Here is an 18,290-nt window from a genome sequence, read left to right on the forward strand (position 1 = left end):
AAAAACTCATTTAAAAATTCCATACATGATCCCCTTCACAAAATGAATCTATAATCTTGCTTCTTTGTCAGGAATGGGGACACAAAAAAATCTCCTTTGAAGTTTATTAGCAATGTAAGTTTTGTTTCCTTTTAATTTTCAAAATAACCCTTCAAACAACCCATTTTTGTAAGTCTAGGGTTTTAAAAACAATAAATGTGATATTAAAATTTCCTCTTAAAATATCTTGACCAACTCACTGTATAGGCCTAAATTAAAATGAGCATTTGTTTAAGACTTATGTTACATGAAAAATGTTGTACATTTCCAAATAAAAATGTTAACTATATACATTCAATAACATTACATACAATTATAATTAAAGATTATATAAAGCTCAAAGTCTAAACAAGTTTTAACAGGCAAATCAGCCGATTTCACATGATAATTCCAATGATCAAATTATCCAACAGCTAAACCACAAAACCTTACTGATAGGAAAAGTGTATTTACTTTGAATGTGGAACCACAGTTCTTTTCCCTAAGTTGAAAAAAGTTGGGCAGATTACATATTCGTTTATATATATATATATATATTTTCATATATGGTTTATAAAATTAAGCCATATATATATATATGGCTTAATTTTATAAACCATATATGAAAATACATGGCTTAAAAGTATTGATTGAGATACAAGAGATTTTTGAAGAACTTTTCAAATTTATAGAATTAAGGAGATCTATAGTATATATCAAAGGTCACAGCTTATTTATTTGCTATTTTCTAGTTCTTAAACTAATGAGGAATTATATCAAATGGTCTATAGTTTCTTCTAGCCCTAAAGTTTTTATTATATAGTTTGCTTTTAAATAATTAAGTCCATATCTCAAATAAAGTTATCTAAATAGACAACGTTGGCCCTAAATTAAAGACTCTCTGCACCTCTCTTCTGGCTGTTAGTCCCTCGTAGTCAGTTATTAGTGGGAAACAAATATCACATATTTAACAACTGATTCTTAATGCCTGTGTCCCTCCTGTGTCCAGAGCCCACAATACCCAGCACATGGTGCTCAATACTTGTTCAATATTCTTGAATGACTAGCAAAATATTAAGGATGGATCAAGAATTAAAAAGAATGTGGAGGTGATAATAGTTGCTTTTATAAAACCCCCAAATAATAATTTCAAAGCTGCTAGTCTCCTTTTTAGATTTACTTTGGTTTGTCTTTGTAAAGAATACCAAGAGAAAATATGGCACAAGAACACAAGGTTAAATTATTATAGGTAAACTGCAAGCAAGGTTATTAAGTTAGTAAGCAAACTTAAACAAAAATTTGTTTCTATTCATGTATTGAAGAAATGAATTTTATTTACATTACTGTGTAGATCCCAGCTACTCCAGTTAGTCTGAGACACAATCATCAACTACAGGAAAAATATCTTCCAGTATTTCAGTTTTAACAATAGTAATTAAATTGCTCAGTTATACTATAGAGTAAGAAGCAATTAATGAATTGTTTGGAAATAAAAAATATGTATATACATTACCCTGATGCCTAGGCCAAAATATATCTGACAACAAATTTTCTTGATTTCTATCAGTCATAAAAATAAAAGGAAAAATATATTGCAAGTATTTTCTTTATAGACAATTTCAATTAGAAAACAATAGTTTAATGAAAACAATACAGTGGTTCATGTAAGTGAACTGATATGGAAGCAAGAGAAGTATTCAAAGTTTGTCAGATAACATATTGTGAAATATAACTAAAGGATATCTGTCTCAATGACAATGCAGTAATTAGATTTTTACACATCTCAATTTTATCTTATATTCAAGGAAAATACAAGTCAGTAGGTTATGATCCTAAGTCATAGTTAAGAACCCCTTCTTTTAGCTTGTAAAATGTAGCCTTTTGATTTGATAATTCCTCTACTTTTAACGATGACTGAATATCTCAGTAGCCACAGTGGCACCCACTCGTGTGCCTGAATGTCAGGGATGCTTTCCTGAAGAGCTTCTTGGAAAGTTGCTTCAGAAAGCAGTTCTTAAAACAAACGACAACAAGTAAAATGTGTTAAATTTGAAAACAAAAGCACTTTACTATTTAGTTAGGAAAGCATTTAAATATAACAAAAGAAACATCTCAAAACTGAATATAAAATAAGCTTATTCTTAATGTATGCTGTGAAACTGAACCAGAGTATCAGAAAGACTCAGTAGTTTTTCAGAAAGTATCTATACCTGTACCCCAGCCTATTTAATTCATAACTTCTGGATATTTGTATTTTTTGAAGATCTTCAGGTGATTCTAATGTACTGCGAGGGAAACTACAGGAAAGTACAATGAAGAAAAAAAGTTACTCATCATTCTATCAATCAGAGATGGACCACTTCCATTACCATGTGTTTCCTTCCAACTTGTTTTCTATATCTCTCTCTCTCTCTCAGTATCTTAGAAACTAGAAACCATACTGTAGTTACAGCCTAATTTACTGATTTTTTTCCACTTATATTATGAATACTTGCCGTGTAATTAAATATTCTGTGAAAGCATTTTTAATAATTCTCCCTATTAATATTACATCATATAGATACCATAATTTATACATTTATTGTTGGCTGAAAAATTTAGTTTTTTCCTAATATTTTGCTAACAACAATAATGCTATGATGAACATCCTTAAAATGCATGCCTGGTTATGGAATGACAAGGTCAAAGTGAAAGTACATTTTGAAGACTTGATACACAGTATATTGCCAGTTGCTTTCCAGAAAGGCTTCCACCAGCAGCTGATAATGTTAGAGTGCCAATCTTACCCATATCCTCAGGAGCACCAGCAATCGTTTGAAGCACCTTTGCCAACGGTTATCTTTTAATTTGCATCTATTTGATGAAATCATTATTTTCCAATTCCACATCCTGTCCAAGCCCTCTACTACTGCTCTGATGTGCCACTCCCCTCCTTACTTCTTCGCCAGCCACACTAGCCTCATAGCTGTATCCTGAAATCCTCACGCACATTCACATCTTGGGGGCTTTGCATCAGCTTCTCTCTCTTCCCTGAACACTTTTCTTCTATATACCCACATGGGTCTCTCCCTTCTCGCAGGTCTCTGATCAATGACACCTTAGCAGAGACGCCTCCTATAGCAATAACTATATAAAACAACAATTCCTAACCTGGGCACATTTCCCCCTCAGCCAACTTTTCTCCATAGCATATACCACCATTTATCACATTTAACATTTACATTATTGTTTGTCTCCTCCCATTAGAATATAAATTCCATAAGGGTTGGGATTTGTCTGACTTGGTAGGTAGAAACAATGCCTGGTACATAGTAGGAGCCTGTTACATAGATCAATCAATATGGAAAGATTCCGCCGGAGTCAGAGCCAACCATACAAATAAAGTGACCGTCTACACAATGTGATTTGGGGGCACTAAAGAACCCCATTTGCCCCAAATGAACTGCTGTGATATTGAAACAGCATCAAGAGTAAACTCTCAGTAAATGTTAGTTATTATCATGTGCCAGGCACTTTTCTGAGTACTTTACATGTATTAATTCATTGAATCCACGTTAACTCTGTGAGATAGGTAATACTATCCCCCTTTACAGGGGGGAAACTGAGGCAGAGAGGTTAGATAACTTGCCACAGCTAGTAAATGGTAGTTTTCATAAACAGAATGCAAAGGTCTTTGGAAAAGTTAACATTAACATGGATTTGTTTAACAGAGAAGAGAACCTTGAGGGAATGAGGCACAATACAGATTAGATTTAATGGGAATTGGGGGAGGGGTAAAGCAAATCAAAAGGGGACAGTTCTAAATCAGGATCACCTACTTCACAATTTTACCCTGACTAGTTAAACTGTTGCCACAACTTCTAGGACAAAGAGGAATGGAAAATAAACACTTTCTGAGGAGTAAAGGTAGTTTTAGAACAGAGGTAGGTCTTTAGGGGACTTATAAACAAAATTCTATTTTAGATGAAAAGGAGAGTTAAATATTTTACAACTTGGTTGTCTAAAAAAAAACTGAAATAAAAAAGGCACTGTGGATGAAAAAGGGGCACTATAATAACGATGTTATTCATTAACTTACTATAACTTAACTACATACTTTTAATTCAACTATGTTAACGCCTTCAAATCAGTAAACACAACAAATCTTTTAAGAGAAGAATCACATAATTTACAGATCCAAGTGTATGAAAATTCATTAATGTATATGCAGGAGCAGCCTATACATTTTAATTAAAGGGTTTAGAATTAAAATTTTAAAACTCCAAGTGTCAAATTATGTAATTATGTCAGTAAAACAAAAACATACAAATAAGGATTAAATCTCTCTTGTCATATACACATGCCATGTATTTTGCCATAACAATGATGCACTGGCACATAATCCACACGCCAACATTTAGATAACATGGAAATAAAGTACTAGGCACCTTAGTCTTTCCCTATTTCCTTTCTTAGTAGAAATAGGATATTTTTCAAGCGGAACTAGAATGGGCTACAGACTCATCCATTAGCTGTTGGTAACAACTGCTGTTGGTAATAATTACTGTTGGAAGAGCCCCCCTTACCCAAAGTAAACAGATAAATTGATATATCTGCCAACATATAGAAATTTAAAATTTAAATGGTTTATAGAATGAATCACCAATACGAATTCTTTATTAGATTTTCACTAAAATGACTCTTAAAAAATGAATCTAATTACTTGTGAAAGCTCTACTGGAAGGAGGAAGCAAAGGTTACTATCTCCTACTTTGGTATTATTTAATGGAAACTGATAAGAAAGTAAGATTTTCAGGCTGAAATACATACTATAATACTAATGTTTCACATTATAGAGATAGTACAGCATAGTGGGAAAAGGTTTGAAATTCAGCCAGGACCTAGGTCCAAGTTCAAACTTTGCCCCTTACCAGCTGGGTGACCTAGACTAGTTTCTTAAACTCTGAGGCTCTATCTCCTCATCAATAAAATGCCTCATTTCAGTTGTTGTAAGAATTATAGATAAGCTCTCTGAGGCACTTAGCATGATGCCTGGCATCTGATGAACAATAATTATTAAAACTCCTCCTTCTCTTCCTAAAAAACGGTGAAAAATGAGAATGGGGCAGACAGCTAATATAAATAGTATAAAGTTTTAAGAGGTTATCCATAAGCATCCTAAAAATAAACTGAATCAAACCACCAATATAATGCTATCTTTTTAGACATGGAAATAAAAGATGAATGTTTTTTCTCCAGAAATCATCTATAAAATATAATTTCCCCCAATATTTATCAAACTAGAACTTCTACAAAAATGTCATGGAGATTTAAAATTTTCACAAGATATTGTATTTCTCACTTTTAACTATACCAAAACACTGTTTTATAGAGCCCATATATTTACTAAGTAAAAAGCCTCCTCCCCTCCATATGAAACAGTGAAAAAATGAGAATGGAGCAGACTGCTAATAAATAGTATAAAGTGTAAAACATTCCCTTCTCAGCTTTCCTAGTTTTCTTGTAAAATGTTGACAAAAAAAATTATTCTCCAGGAGGCAGACAAGCCATTCTCAATAATCAAATAATATTTTTGATTAGCACCAAACATTTATGTCTTGATAGTAATGATTAATAAAATACCTAATCATTTACCTATCCAATAATGCTTAAGTTTCACATTAAATTTTATCTGCCTCTTTTTCCAGATAGTATTTATCCTCTTTAATTAAGTGGCTCTTTCATGCAATCTTTGCTGTACTAGACATGATTATATATGATACTATTTAGAATATCTTAAAAGATGCTTTCTTTGTAGCTCAATAAATAAACCTCAACAGACCAATGTTCAGGAAATGATCACTTTACTTTTTTTCCCATTGGTACAAAGACAAAACTAAACTTTCTGAAACTAAAATAAAGGCGTACGTTTTGAACTAACCATTAAGAATAGTTCTAGGTAACATCATTGTACATCACTGTACACAATTAGAAATTAAATTTTAACACGTAGCACTTGTAAAATAAAAGCTCATGATGAAATTCTATAAATGAAAATCTGTCTTACCTTTTGGATCATTATGAGTCAATAGCTGTATGTCAAATTGTTTAGCAAATGCAGTCAAATCCGGTGGCATCACACAGCAGGAAGCAAGATTAACTTGGTTACTATTTGGTTTTACCTATAAGTAAAACAAACAAACAAACAAACAAACAAAACACAGAATCATGGTATTGCCACTAAATTAAGTACCACAAAAAGTAGAAAGCTATAAAAGGACTCAATTTTAGAAAATTTGAAATATCACATTCTACAATGCTTAAAGTTTATAAAATTCTTTTACATGAATATTTATCAATGTATGTTTTTCTAACTCATGTTAGTGGTGACATGGAAAGGAAAAATAGCTCTAGGGAAAAGCCAATATAGTACTACACTATTAAAAAGTCTCCTGCTGGAACCTGCAATCTAATACATCTGCCTTAGAAATAAACTTGATTTTCAGTGTGATGGTTCCAGACATAGGGAATGTGATGGTTCCAGCTACATAGGGAGTATGTCTTAAAGGTAGAGGATCAAATACAAATGATAAGCACATTTAATGTTAAAGTATAACATCAGACACATTTTGAAAAAGAGAAGAATTAGATCATTTTTGATAGCTCCTCTGCTTAATTATATGTACATCTGTATCACCCAAGTCTCTTCAGCAGGCTCTTAGCCACATTTTGTCTACCACAAAGTCAAAGAAAGAAAGGACAACATTTTCTCTGTCTAGGGTCTTCCTGTCCATAAGAAATTGAAAGCTCTGAAAAGGACAAGGCTGGGGATGAAAAGGAATAAAGAAAAATACAGAATGTAAGGGCAAAATACTACTAAGCAGCTTCCCTAATAATTTGTAGGTTATTAGGCCAGACAGTGGCAGTGAGTAATTTATGACACCCACTCCATATCAAGTTGTACGAACTAAGTCTTACATATCTTTAGGTAACAGTTGGCAAAATGTTTGTTATATATGATATTCCCTTACTTAGAAAATTGCAACCATGGCCTAATAATACCTGAAGAAAAATGTAATATTTTTATCACATAAGTAAAACGAAAGGAAATAGCCTTAATTCATTTGGCTATGAATACTTCAATATACATTTCTAGTGTTTTTGTCATTCATTTTAAATTAGATTAAGTTCAATTAGACATATACTTGAGAAAAAAATCCAAGACTGTATATAAAGCCTGCCTCAAAACTCTGACATTTGGAATAGTCACCCCACAGTGAGTGTCCATTATGTGTGTGACGCTCAACAGTAAGCAACAAAGACTGTAACAGACAGGCCCCGCCCAGAGTGCCCGTGATCTAGCCATGCTTTACCTGGGCCCACTGATACAGCTGTTCCAACTGTGTTTTGTCTAGATCAGAGGTACCTATAGCAACAATCTTTTTACTCTGAACTAAGTTTTCTAATTCCTCCCAGTAAGGCTGCAAATGCTCCAAGGAAAGACTAACTCCATCTTCAATAGGAGGTGAAGCAATGATCACAGAATCCAGCTGTGCAACTCCAAGGACTGAACAGGCTGATGTGAAGGAAAACACAAAGAGGATGAATGTTTGTTACATGATAAAAACAAGTATTTCTAATGTCCTTCAAGCATCCCACTGAATTCTGTCCATAATATTCATTAGTTTTCTATATAACAGATTATTTCATACAGCTTCGTAACTTACCTGTCATTTCCATCTTTTAAGAAAGTATAAGTGCTCATTCATCTACTTAGTCTGTGTGGGTTTCTGTGACCTGCCTCTGGGGAACTGCCAGCTACTATAGGCTCTTTTCTGGGGGAATAGGACTCTTCTTTTCCTAGGCCCTAAGATTTTTTGGTAGCTACCTCATCTTTGTAACATTTTCTCCTCTAGTTCTAGTATCTCATATGGATGATCACAAGAATTCTGACCTAATAATCTGTAATTATAGTCATAGTAAAGAATAAGCTTGAGACTCTGAAAAACTGAATTTATGGTCTACATTTCTATACTACGGTCTATATTTCTATATGTCTATAATCTATATTTATAGAGGTAGATAATTTCTACAAAAATAATTTAAGAGTTTATTTTTTTTATTTTTTTAAATTTATTTTTAATTTATTGGGGTGACAATTGTTAGTAAAATTACATAGATTTCAGGTGTGCAATTCTGTATCACATCATCCATAAATCACACTGTGTGTTCACCACCCAGAGTCAGCTCCCCTTCCATCACCATACATTTGATCCCCCTCACCCTCATCCCTCACCCCCCAACCCCTTTACCTTCTGGTAACCACCAAATTACGTTCCCCAGATTAAGAGTTTATTTTTAATGATTATTGTTCACTCTACATTTATATTAAAGAGCTAATTAATTATTTAACTGTTAACATATATAAATACTGGAAGAATGTTTTAAAAGAAAAAAACACCGAATAACTGAATAACACAATAACCGAATAACACAATAACCTAAACCAAGTACTGAAAATAGATAAAAATGATTATTTGTTGTTGTTTTTGATATTTCATGTATAGTATTAAAAGGGCTAAGAATATCATTAAGGAGAATTTGTATCTCCAAATATATAGTTAACATTTAATTATGTTACATCTTTTATATTCCTCTTATATATCAAAATATGACCCCACATAAGTTGATATGATTCTACAGAAGCTGTAAGAAATTAGGCTAGAACTCTAAAGGTAAAATCGGTATGAGCTCATTTTCTTTTTATGTGGACCTAAAGACAAGATATAATTAATATACCTATACTAATTTAAAGTCCATTATAAAGATAAAAAGTTAAATGTTTGCTTACCCATGTCGATTGCATTTCTAGTTGATGATGAAGAGTTTGATCCTACAATGAACAGTTTTGCTGGGTAATAAAGAAAATAAAACTGATTACTACATTTGGGCAACATTCTACTATACAGTAGTAACTGGTAATACTAAGATGATGGACAACCCTGAAAAAATTATTTCTTCTTTCCTAGTCACATAATTTTACAGTTCTCATTTTAAGACATAAAAGAATATTTCTATTGTAATTAAATTATATGTTAACTGCCAGTAAATATCTGTTTGTGAAAACAAAACAGCAAATACTAATTTCGCATTTATTAGAAGGCAGGTCAGAAACATACAGAAACTTACTCAAAATGTACATTTTTATAAATTAAACATTAATGAAACATATTATTATTAATACTTTGCCCAATAAACTAAAATATATATATAGACTAAATAAAAATTGCTTGTAATAAGAAAATTGGGGGGAAAAAGTTCATAATCCCTTCTTAACACAATCATTTAAAAAAATTTTTTAGACCTTACCTTCTTGTTCTTGGTCATACGAAGCAGGGTATAACATATTTTTCTATTTCTATTTGGTTTACCTTTACGTAATAAGTATTTTTTTACATCTCTATGCAGTATTTGGTTATCTTAAATTTTTAAAATCATAATAATATATTCCCTCTAGAAATAAGGAAAACCTACAAATGAGTAGAAAGACAAAAAAAATTGCCAATAGTCTCATCACTGAAAGCAATTACTGTTTAGATTTTTGTGTACTCTGTACATACTTTCAGTGAATAATTTTACATACTCATGTTTAATGGCTGAACATTATTCCGTAATTTTGATAGGGCATAATTTACTACATCTCCTGTTTTTCAAACAATTAGGTTAGTTCCAGTTTTTTGTTATCACATATAATAATAAAATAAACATATTGGTAACTTTTTGTTCAACATCATGGTGAAGCATTTCCGAAGAATAAATTGTAGAAATGTGATGATGAGTCAACAGATATGAGCTTATTTGTGAGTCTTGTTCTATTTTATTTACCTCCTATTTTTATATAAAAGATTGGTACCACTAAAAGTTAAAGAGTTGCTCTCCTAACAATATACAATGTATTTAAAGTATACATAATATATAATATATATAATGTTGTTAAAAATATATACATATATATTTGCTCATTTAGTAGGTACAATATACACCTACCCAGGACCACATTAATTGGCATTTCTTTCTTCAACTCCAACCAGGAAAAGTTGAGTAGTTTTCTATATTTATAAGACTGAGGCTTAATTTCAACTCAACTTTACACATTTATATTTACTTTATATAAATCCAGTCTTGAAAAAATCTAAACATATTTAACAGATAAATAGAGGGAGTAGTAGGAGAGCAGGAAGAGAGAAAACCCAAAAGGGGAATGAAGAAAAAACAGGCTAATGAAATACTCTATATAGTGTCCGGCACTCAACATACACAACAAGTTTTCCTTTATACATTTCTTTTATTTGTCCTTTCCTTTATACTGCTAGATAATCTTCCTAAAATATGACTTTCCTCATGCAACTTATCTATTTAAAAGATCACAGCTCCTCTACCAGGTGAGTCAATCTTCACTTTGGTCCAACCTTAGCTCCTATAATTATACTCTATGAAAACCCTCCCACCACAATCACTCTGGCCATAAATTCGTGCCATTTGAAATGGTCTCTTTGAAAGAAGAGACCATTTTAGATAAGTAGAGAGAGGAATGCTCTTCATATGGGGAGAATTTTGATACCTATCAAAAATTGAAACCCTCCAGGGACTGAAAACAACTTGTAAGAGCTCCAAGATGGATCTAAACCATGATGAACTGCAATCAACCACAGAGAAAATGTTGCTTTTACTTCCTTTTCAACTCAAACAGCACTGTGAAATTAACAGAAAGAAATGGGTTTTGGAGTCAGGTATACCTGAATGGATTCCTGGTTCAACCACTTACTGGCTGTATGACAACTTTTAAGTTATTTAATGTCACCTGTGCAATGGGGATAATAGACCTACCTTGTAATTGTTTTAAGAATTATAAGAAATATAACCAAAAAGTGCCAAGTACAGTGCCTGGTACAAAGCAAGACTCAATAAATGGTAGTTATTACTAGTCAAAAAACAATGTCCTATTTTATCTTTCATGTTCATTCCGATAAAAATAGTAACAACCACAGCACAACCACAAATAGTAATAAAGAATAGCTACCTAGCACTTTGTGCCAAGCACAGGGGTAAATGCTTCTTTGCTTATTTCATCTTAATAACTTACATAGAAGCCTGTGAAACAGATGCATCCCCATTTTTATAGATGAGGAAACTGAGTCTCAGAGAGGTAATATAACTTGTTAGCCCAAGATTATACCAGTCTGCACACAAAGGAATTTCAATCTAGTCAAGTTCAAGCTTTTAATAACTGTGCTATGCTGACGTTAAGTTGAGGGCAAGAACAGTGCCTCTTTTCATTCCTTTAGCTTAGCAGAGTCTCTGAAAAGTCATCATCGGATATATCTGTTGAATGGGTATAACATGGATTTTATTTCTCTTCATGCAACTTGTTGCCCAGACTTCTTTTTATACGCCCAGGTAATCGCAGCATTGTTAGGCAGTGTCTCCTCAGGAAGAGAGGGCTTTGGGTAGACACTCTTCTTAAGATTTCCCTCTATTTCCATTTCCTCCACCTTAATCATTCTACAGCTCTGAAGTCTGACATATGAACTAATAAAAGCAGTGTGAAGAACAGCAAGGTGAAGTTCTATTCTGATTCCACTGAAGTAGCCAATACTGACCCCCTATTAATTCCCCCTAAGAGTTGACATTAAAATTACATTTAAAAGGAATCTTTATATTCCCCACACTTAGTGACTGAGTCACTCATTACCAGAAGCAAATCAAGGCTTATTCCCACACCTGACAAAACCTCACTACAATTTCCACTGTATAGCATAATGAATTGTAAAGGCTGGACTTTACCAGAAACTTTCATTTCTTCTCTTTCATCAGGATTTATCTTTTCTACTGCATGAGATACAGTACATTCCAAGACATCTGGAAACTCCTATAATAAACACATGATGTTTACAATAAATATAAAATTAATGTTTCTGATTAGCTGTATATTTTCTACTGTCCATAATGCCCTTTAGGAAGCAGAGGACCCATAAGATAACAGGGCTCTTTACCCGAGGTCTGAATGGGCTTCATAGGGTTTTTAAAGCCCTGAAATAAAGATAAAACAGTGTGTGTGTGTGTGTGTGTGTGTGTGTGTGTGTCCATTCTCTGGGGAAAAGTGTCTTATTTTGATCAGGTAATCAGAGGGATGCATGATCAACAAAACCAAACAATAAGGGGAGTGAGGCATGTGAGGAGTTAGAACCACAAGTATAGTATATAATTTTACTTAGAAAAGAAACTAATGAAAAATATTATCCATCCGACAATGACACATTAAAAACTTTCTACATTAATCACAAACATTTTAAACCAAAACATTTTTTTCTGAGTGCAATAAAAAAAAGTAAAGGCCATTCAATGCATAATGAATAATTTATGAGGAAAATGCTAAAATCTTAGCACATGTAAATCAGGAACATATTAACTCACATTTACAAGATTAAAACAAAATAAACAGTGAAGTCTTTCTCACAATTCTTGAGCATATTACAAATGTCTGGCTCACATAAGAGGTTCAGTTAAGTGTTTACTGGTTATGCATAAATAGAGTAAATGGTCATATCAGAGAAAGAGAGACTGATAATAGACATTAATCAATGTCTACCTAACAGGGTATCAAGTTACAAACTTGCAGTATGCCCAGGGGAATAAGTATGTCCAGCACATGCGTTCTTCTATGCTTTAAGAAGTAGTCTATGTAATTTGTTATGTGACTTTGCCTAAGTTGAATCCGAAGAGAGGGGTTTACGAGTGTTCCGTATATTAACATTTATGATAACAGCCATATACTGACATGTAATGAAACACAGTTCCTTACTGTTTTACCAGAAACTGACATTTTAAAAATTATTTCAGGTGACGATATTGTTGGGGTGATACTCTACCAAAGCAATCTACCAACCAAAACTGTTTGGTAGTCATTCCTTTACTAGACCAAATATAAACTGGAACAAAAATACAGTGAGGAAACTGTGGTGGGAATTAAGCAGAGAATCCTAGTGTCTTGTCCCGCTGAAGAGTTGACTATGCAGTCCGGATTTTGTTTGATGCTTAAGCCTGAGTCAGACTGCCATCTCAGCATATCAGCCACAAGAAGTTCTATGCTGTCTATTTGACTTCCCTATCAAAACTGAGGAAATTAATTTCCTGCACTTACTCACTTCCCCTTTGAACTACATGACTACTTCATACACATTTTACTCACCCTGACCAAATCAGGGCTGATTTGGGAACTCCACTCATTCAAGGTCTTTTGGATACAATCTCGAAGCTGCAAAAGGAATGTATTTTGAAACTGTTAACCAAACTGTTTTTTTCTGCACTTCTATGGTAATAATGTTTTAGTTTGATAAGTTGGAAAAATGTCAGTAGGAAATATCAAACAAAGCAAATAATTCCACAAGGTTTTTGTTTTCTTCAACAAAAATAAATTTAGATCTGTTTTTATCCTACTGTTAATTCTCAAATGTTGTTGACCTAAAGCAGTAATCTAATTACTTTCAAAGTGTTTTTCTACCAATAAAAATTTAAGCAAACTTTTGAGACATAAGAGCATTCATAAACAAAAAAAATTCAAGAATAAAGTTTATAAATGGAGGGACATGGGTTCAAGCCCAGGCAGCCTGGCTAGAATATTAACCCCTATGCTCCTTTCCTCAAAGACAAACAAATAATTCTCTCAATGAGGCCAGAGGGACTCCTACATCAGATTCACCTGTGGTATTTATTAAAATTCAAATTCCTGAGCTCCATCTTAGACTTGCTTAATCACTCTACAAGGGCAGAACTTTGATTTTAACGGGCAGCCCAAGTAATCGATATGGAATCTAAAGTCTGAGAACCACCACAGTCATATCTTACAGAAGTTAATTTGCATAATGTCAGTCCATATGTCATTTCCTAACACTTAGGTACACCTCCAACCTGTCTTCAACGCTTTCTTATATAAACAAACAAACAAAACTTACATTAACATTACGTATATTGTAACTAACATTAAGTATATTGTAAATTCATTAAAGTGTTTATTCATCTTTTATTTATTATATCAGTATATTTCAAACTGATTTGATAGTGGTCCAAAATAAGGCACACATTCACATAGTGAGTGAGAACCTACATACATATAAAACAAAAAATTTATAAAATGATATTTACGTTCACCACATGCCAGGCACTCTGATGGCTTCTATTTATTAGAAAAAATATATTGCTCCATGACTTCCTAAACTGACTTAGGACTACTAACGGGCAACACTAGCAGTTCGAAATCACTACCTTATAAATATCCACGGGCAGGCACAGTGCTTTGCATTCTATGGACAATCAATGAAAAAATAAATGAGTAACTAGGAGCAGCCTCTAAATTGCAAAAGCACTTTCCTAATATCAACATCAGAGACTAAACTTCTGAACTCACTATGTGATCTGTGATTGCTTATGATAAAAACTGATATAAGCAAGGGACAACTGGTTTATCAGTTTAAGAGCTCAGTCACCTAAGTCAAGCTTTACCTGTCCTAAGTTACCTACAAAAACCCACATGAATTCAATTTACAAGGTCTGTATCTTTATGGAAAATATATTTATAATCAAATCTAAGTCAGTAGATAAAAGTCAGTTGGTAATCATTCCAGACAGAATTACTGTCAATATTCTTTTAAAAATTAGTAAAAGTTGAGGCAGCAGAAACGACTGGAAGTTAACAATTCTATTAGGAGTGCTTTTGCTCAAATCCTGGGAGAATTCGAAGAAATTTTCTTCTGGAAGGATGGCTCATTTGCATACTTAAAGGCTTTGTTGGTGAATTCCTAATTCAGGAAGATACATATATTTTCAGAGTATTCTCCCCCTTCTTGAAACCATTTCTTTAATTAACCTTGGATTCTGCAAAATGTCAGGAAATATCAAGGAACAGTCCAATGCCACAATAATGAAAATTCATTGACTATATCACAAACCTAGTGATTTTTTTTCTTTTTTTTAAATTTATTGGGGTGACAATTGTTAGTAAAATTACATAGTGATTTTTTAAATCTTTTATACGTTATCTGTATTGACTGAACATTAACCTTGTACTTTTTTGTTCTCTGCTCTCTTCATTCTTATCACATAGTGTCAAACTGAAGATAAGTATCACCATAATGTCGTGTACTGTTAAACCTGGGGTTGTATGAGAGTTTTAAAAATACCACATGATTCAACTGGTCAAATACCCTCACAACAAATAACTGGGTAAAACAATCCTATAATAGCACATTTAAAAAAACCCACAGATTTGATTTCATAAAATTCTAGTGAAACAAAAGATCTGGGCAGAGATCATAGAATAAAAACAAACAACAAACGTAAGAACTAGGAGACCTTTTGGAAAATTTAATTCTCTATTCAAAGTGTAAAGTTTCTCACTAATGAGTGATTTATTAGCTTCTTTATTCAATGAGGTTAATCTTTTTCAAGTAGCCTATCCCAATTTGAAGCCCTGGTTGTTACAAAGTTCTTTTTTACATGGAAACAAAGCATGCCTTTCCTATTCTAAGTAAGCTGTCATATTTTCCCTACAATATGTTGTCATATCTTCAAGTTTTCCAATTTCTTTAGTGTTGTCCTCCTTATGCTGCACCCAAAATAAAACACACAATTAGCCTTTTGAACAAATTTTTCAAACTGTGGGGTGTGACTCATTCCTAGATTAAGAAATCAAGTTTTAAAAAAATTTTAAAATAGGATAGGGAAAAAAAAATCAGAATATATAGTATACAGTAAGGATTAATAGCCTTTCACAAAACCTTTGATACATATAAAACTATGAACTGGATTGCAAGGTAAATGCATTTCTCACTGGGTTTGAAGTAAATAAAACTTGGAAAGCCACCACTTTAGAGTGTGTTACAGTGAGATAAGAGAGAAAAAAACTTCACTCAATGTTATCAATATATGTGCAAAATGGTGTCCTGAACCAGCAGCTCTGGGGGAAATTAAAGGTCTAGAACTAACTACAGAAATATTTATTTTTGAGAGAAATAGTCCAAGTGGGGTGGTTTGAACAAAACAAGACATACCAACTGAGCTGGAACCTGGATACAGAATATGGTACAGATACTGATTCCTATTAAAGTTACAACCAAGAGTTCTCATCTCCTGATGGGTGCCCACTCCCAACACCAGACCTGGGCAGAGGTCCACTGCACACTCAGGGATGTCATGCGCTGCGACAAAGCGTATCACCAACATCTTACATAAAAGAGCAGACAGTGCCTAGAAACACAACTGATAACATCATACTATGACACAGTTTGTGAAATTTTTTCTTTTAATCAAGATTTATCTTTCTGATTGAACCAGAAAACAAGGGATTTAAATTCCTGCATGATGAGCATTTTCATATATTATTTTCCAACTATCCGATGAAGGTATTATTACCCAAGTTTAAAGTTACCAACTCAGAGAGAGTGACTTGCCCCAAGTCACAGAGCTCCTAAATTAAAGGTTTGCTGTATTTATTATTGTTAAATACTAAAATTGTCCCATACCACCAATATGCCTTGGCAATTAATTGTGCAGTCAATGATTGTCTGCTCAGGAATGACCAGCTATGTAACAAGTATGTAACAAATGTATGATTCCAGACTAATCTCTGGCACTTCAAACTAGTGATTAATTAATCTTTAGGCAAGTAAAGGCAGATTAATCTTTGGAAAACAAATATATACTTTGTATTCCAAAGTTGAATTTGAGTGTTTAATCATTTGCCTCACAGCAACAGAGAAACCACCCCCAACATACTAAAAACTAAGTGGCTTATTACTACTACTTCATCTGAACCCTCGAAAAACTAATCTCTAAACTATTTTTCACCTGGATACGGTGTGGGGAAGGGAGCGGAACCATGCGAAATACTGGTCCTTTCTGACCCCCTAGCCAGGGAGAGGGATGCGACAGGTTTGAGCGTTTGGATGTCAGCCATAAGCACGGATGCAGGCGTCACTCGGTGTGAAGTTGCACAGCCAAGTTTTTTAAGACCCGTTGCCCCCAACAGCAGCTTCGGGTGCGACGTCGCACCGCCAGCGGAGCCCAGGTGCGCACAGAGCCCGACCACCCGCCCATGCCTCCTGGCGCTTCTTCGCCTCTCGGCGCCGCCCGGCCCGGCCTGCGATCGGGCCCGGAAGCCCCGTGTCTCCGCGGGCAACGCTCGCCCGCCCTCACCTCCTCGCTGTGCGTGGACGGGCACTTCTTCCGCAGGCGGCCCCAGTTCAGCAGGTTCCCTGTCTGCAGGTGCAGGGTGCGGGCCCGCGCCAGGAGCGCCCCGGCCGCGCGGCCGTCGGTGTCCATGGCAGCGGCCGACAGAGGGGGCCAGGCGGCGATGGGGCCGCAGGCGGGGAAGGAGGCCGCCCCGCAGACACGGTGCCCGAGGCTGGAAAGCCGAGCGCGAGGCTGCCCGCCCCGCGTGGCGGGACCTTGGCCTGCGCTAGGGCCCGAGGGAGGCCGGGCGGCGGCGGAGCGGTGGTCCGGAAAAGACGCGCTGACGGCTGCGGCTCCTGCTCCTGCGGCCGCCGCACGAGAGTTGACTCCCAACTGAGAGAGCCGTTTCCTGGAAGACAATGACTAAGCAGAAATCGCGGCGGAGAAAGTGCTTCGTAACCGTTACCCGTCCCGCGGAGGAGCCGGGCTGGGCGGGGCGCCGAGTGCGCTGCGGGTCGCCGGCCGGCGGGTGACTGGCCCCTGGACTGCGGCGGGCGTGGCGCCGGGAGGCGGGCGGGGCGCGGGGCGCGCGGGGCGGGGCGGGGCGGTGCCGGCGCTCGGCAGTGCGCCCCCTGCCGGTCAGAGGACGGCGCGCAGGCCCGCCCACCTCCCCCTAATGCCGCCAACTGCGCTCGCGGTCTTGCCTCCCAGCCAATAGGCGGTCATGCTGGTGATTTCCTTAAACACCTCTTTAAAATGACAGTGAAAGTATCTACCAAGACTTTGAAATACCAGCTGGTTTTAGTTCTCACAAGCAGGTGCTAATGCATAAGCGCCTCTTCTTCTTTTCTGTCTCTTCATTTTCTTTCTCCAAGGCTTTCCCCCAAACTGCCAATTTTTCTTTATGTCCATTAATTAAAGGTCTATTGATTTACACGATTTGCTGGGCAGTGAATGAAAGCAAAGAATAAGAACTCATCTTTGCCCTTGAGAAGCTTAAACGGTAGTTCCACAGGCAAGGCCTAAGCATAGGAAACACTGCATAATAATATAAGACTATCTCAGGG

General features: G+C 35.4%; 1 protein-coding gene across 1 annotated transcript; it reads right to left on the minus strand.

The window, feature by feature from the left end:
• Positions 1–1,326: 1,326 nt before the first annotated feature.
• On the minus strand, positions 1,327–17,790 carry GCLM (glutamate-cysteine ligase modifier subunit). Its single transcript, XM_033114959.1, has 7 exons — positions 17,248–17,790; positions 13,247–13,312; positions 11,842–11,926; positions 8,849–8,908; positions 7,371–7,573; positions 6,065–6,179; positions 1,327–2,031 (listed from the first exon to the last, which is right to left on the minus strand). The coding sequence occupies exons 1-7, from the start codon at positions 17,371–17,373 to the stop codon at positions 1,862–1,864; spliced, it is 825 nt and encodes a 274-aa protein (XP_032970850.1). The 5' UTR covers positions 17,374–17,790; the 3' UTR covers positions 1,327–1,861.
• Positions 17,791–18,290: the final 500 nt, after the last annotated feature.

This window comes from Rhinolophus ferrumequinum, chromosome 9 (genome assembly GCF_004115265.2).
Source record: "Rhinolophus ferrumequinum isolate MPI-CBG mRhiFer1 chromosome 9, mRhiFer1_v1.p, whole genome shotgun sequence".
NCBI classification, from domain to species: domain Eukaryota; kingdom Metazoa; phylum Chordata; class Mammalia; order Chiroptera; family Rhinolophidae; genus Rhinolophus; species Rhinolophus ferrumequinum.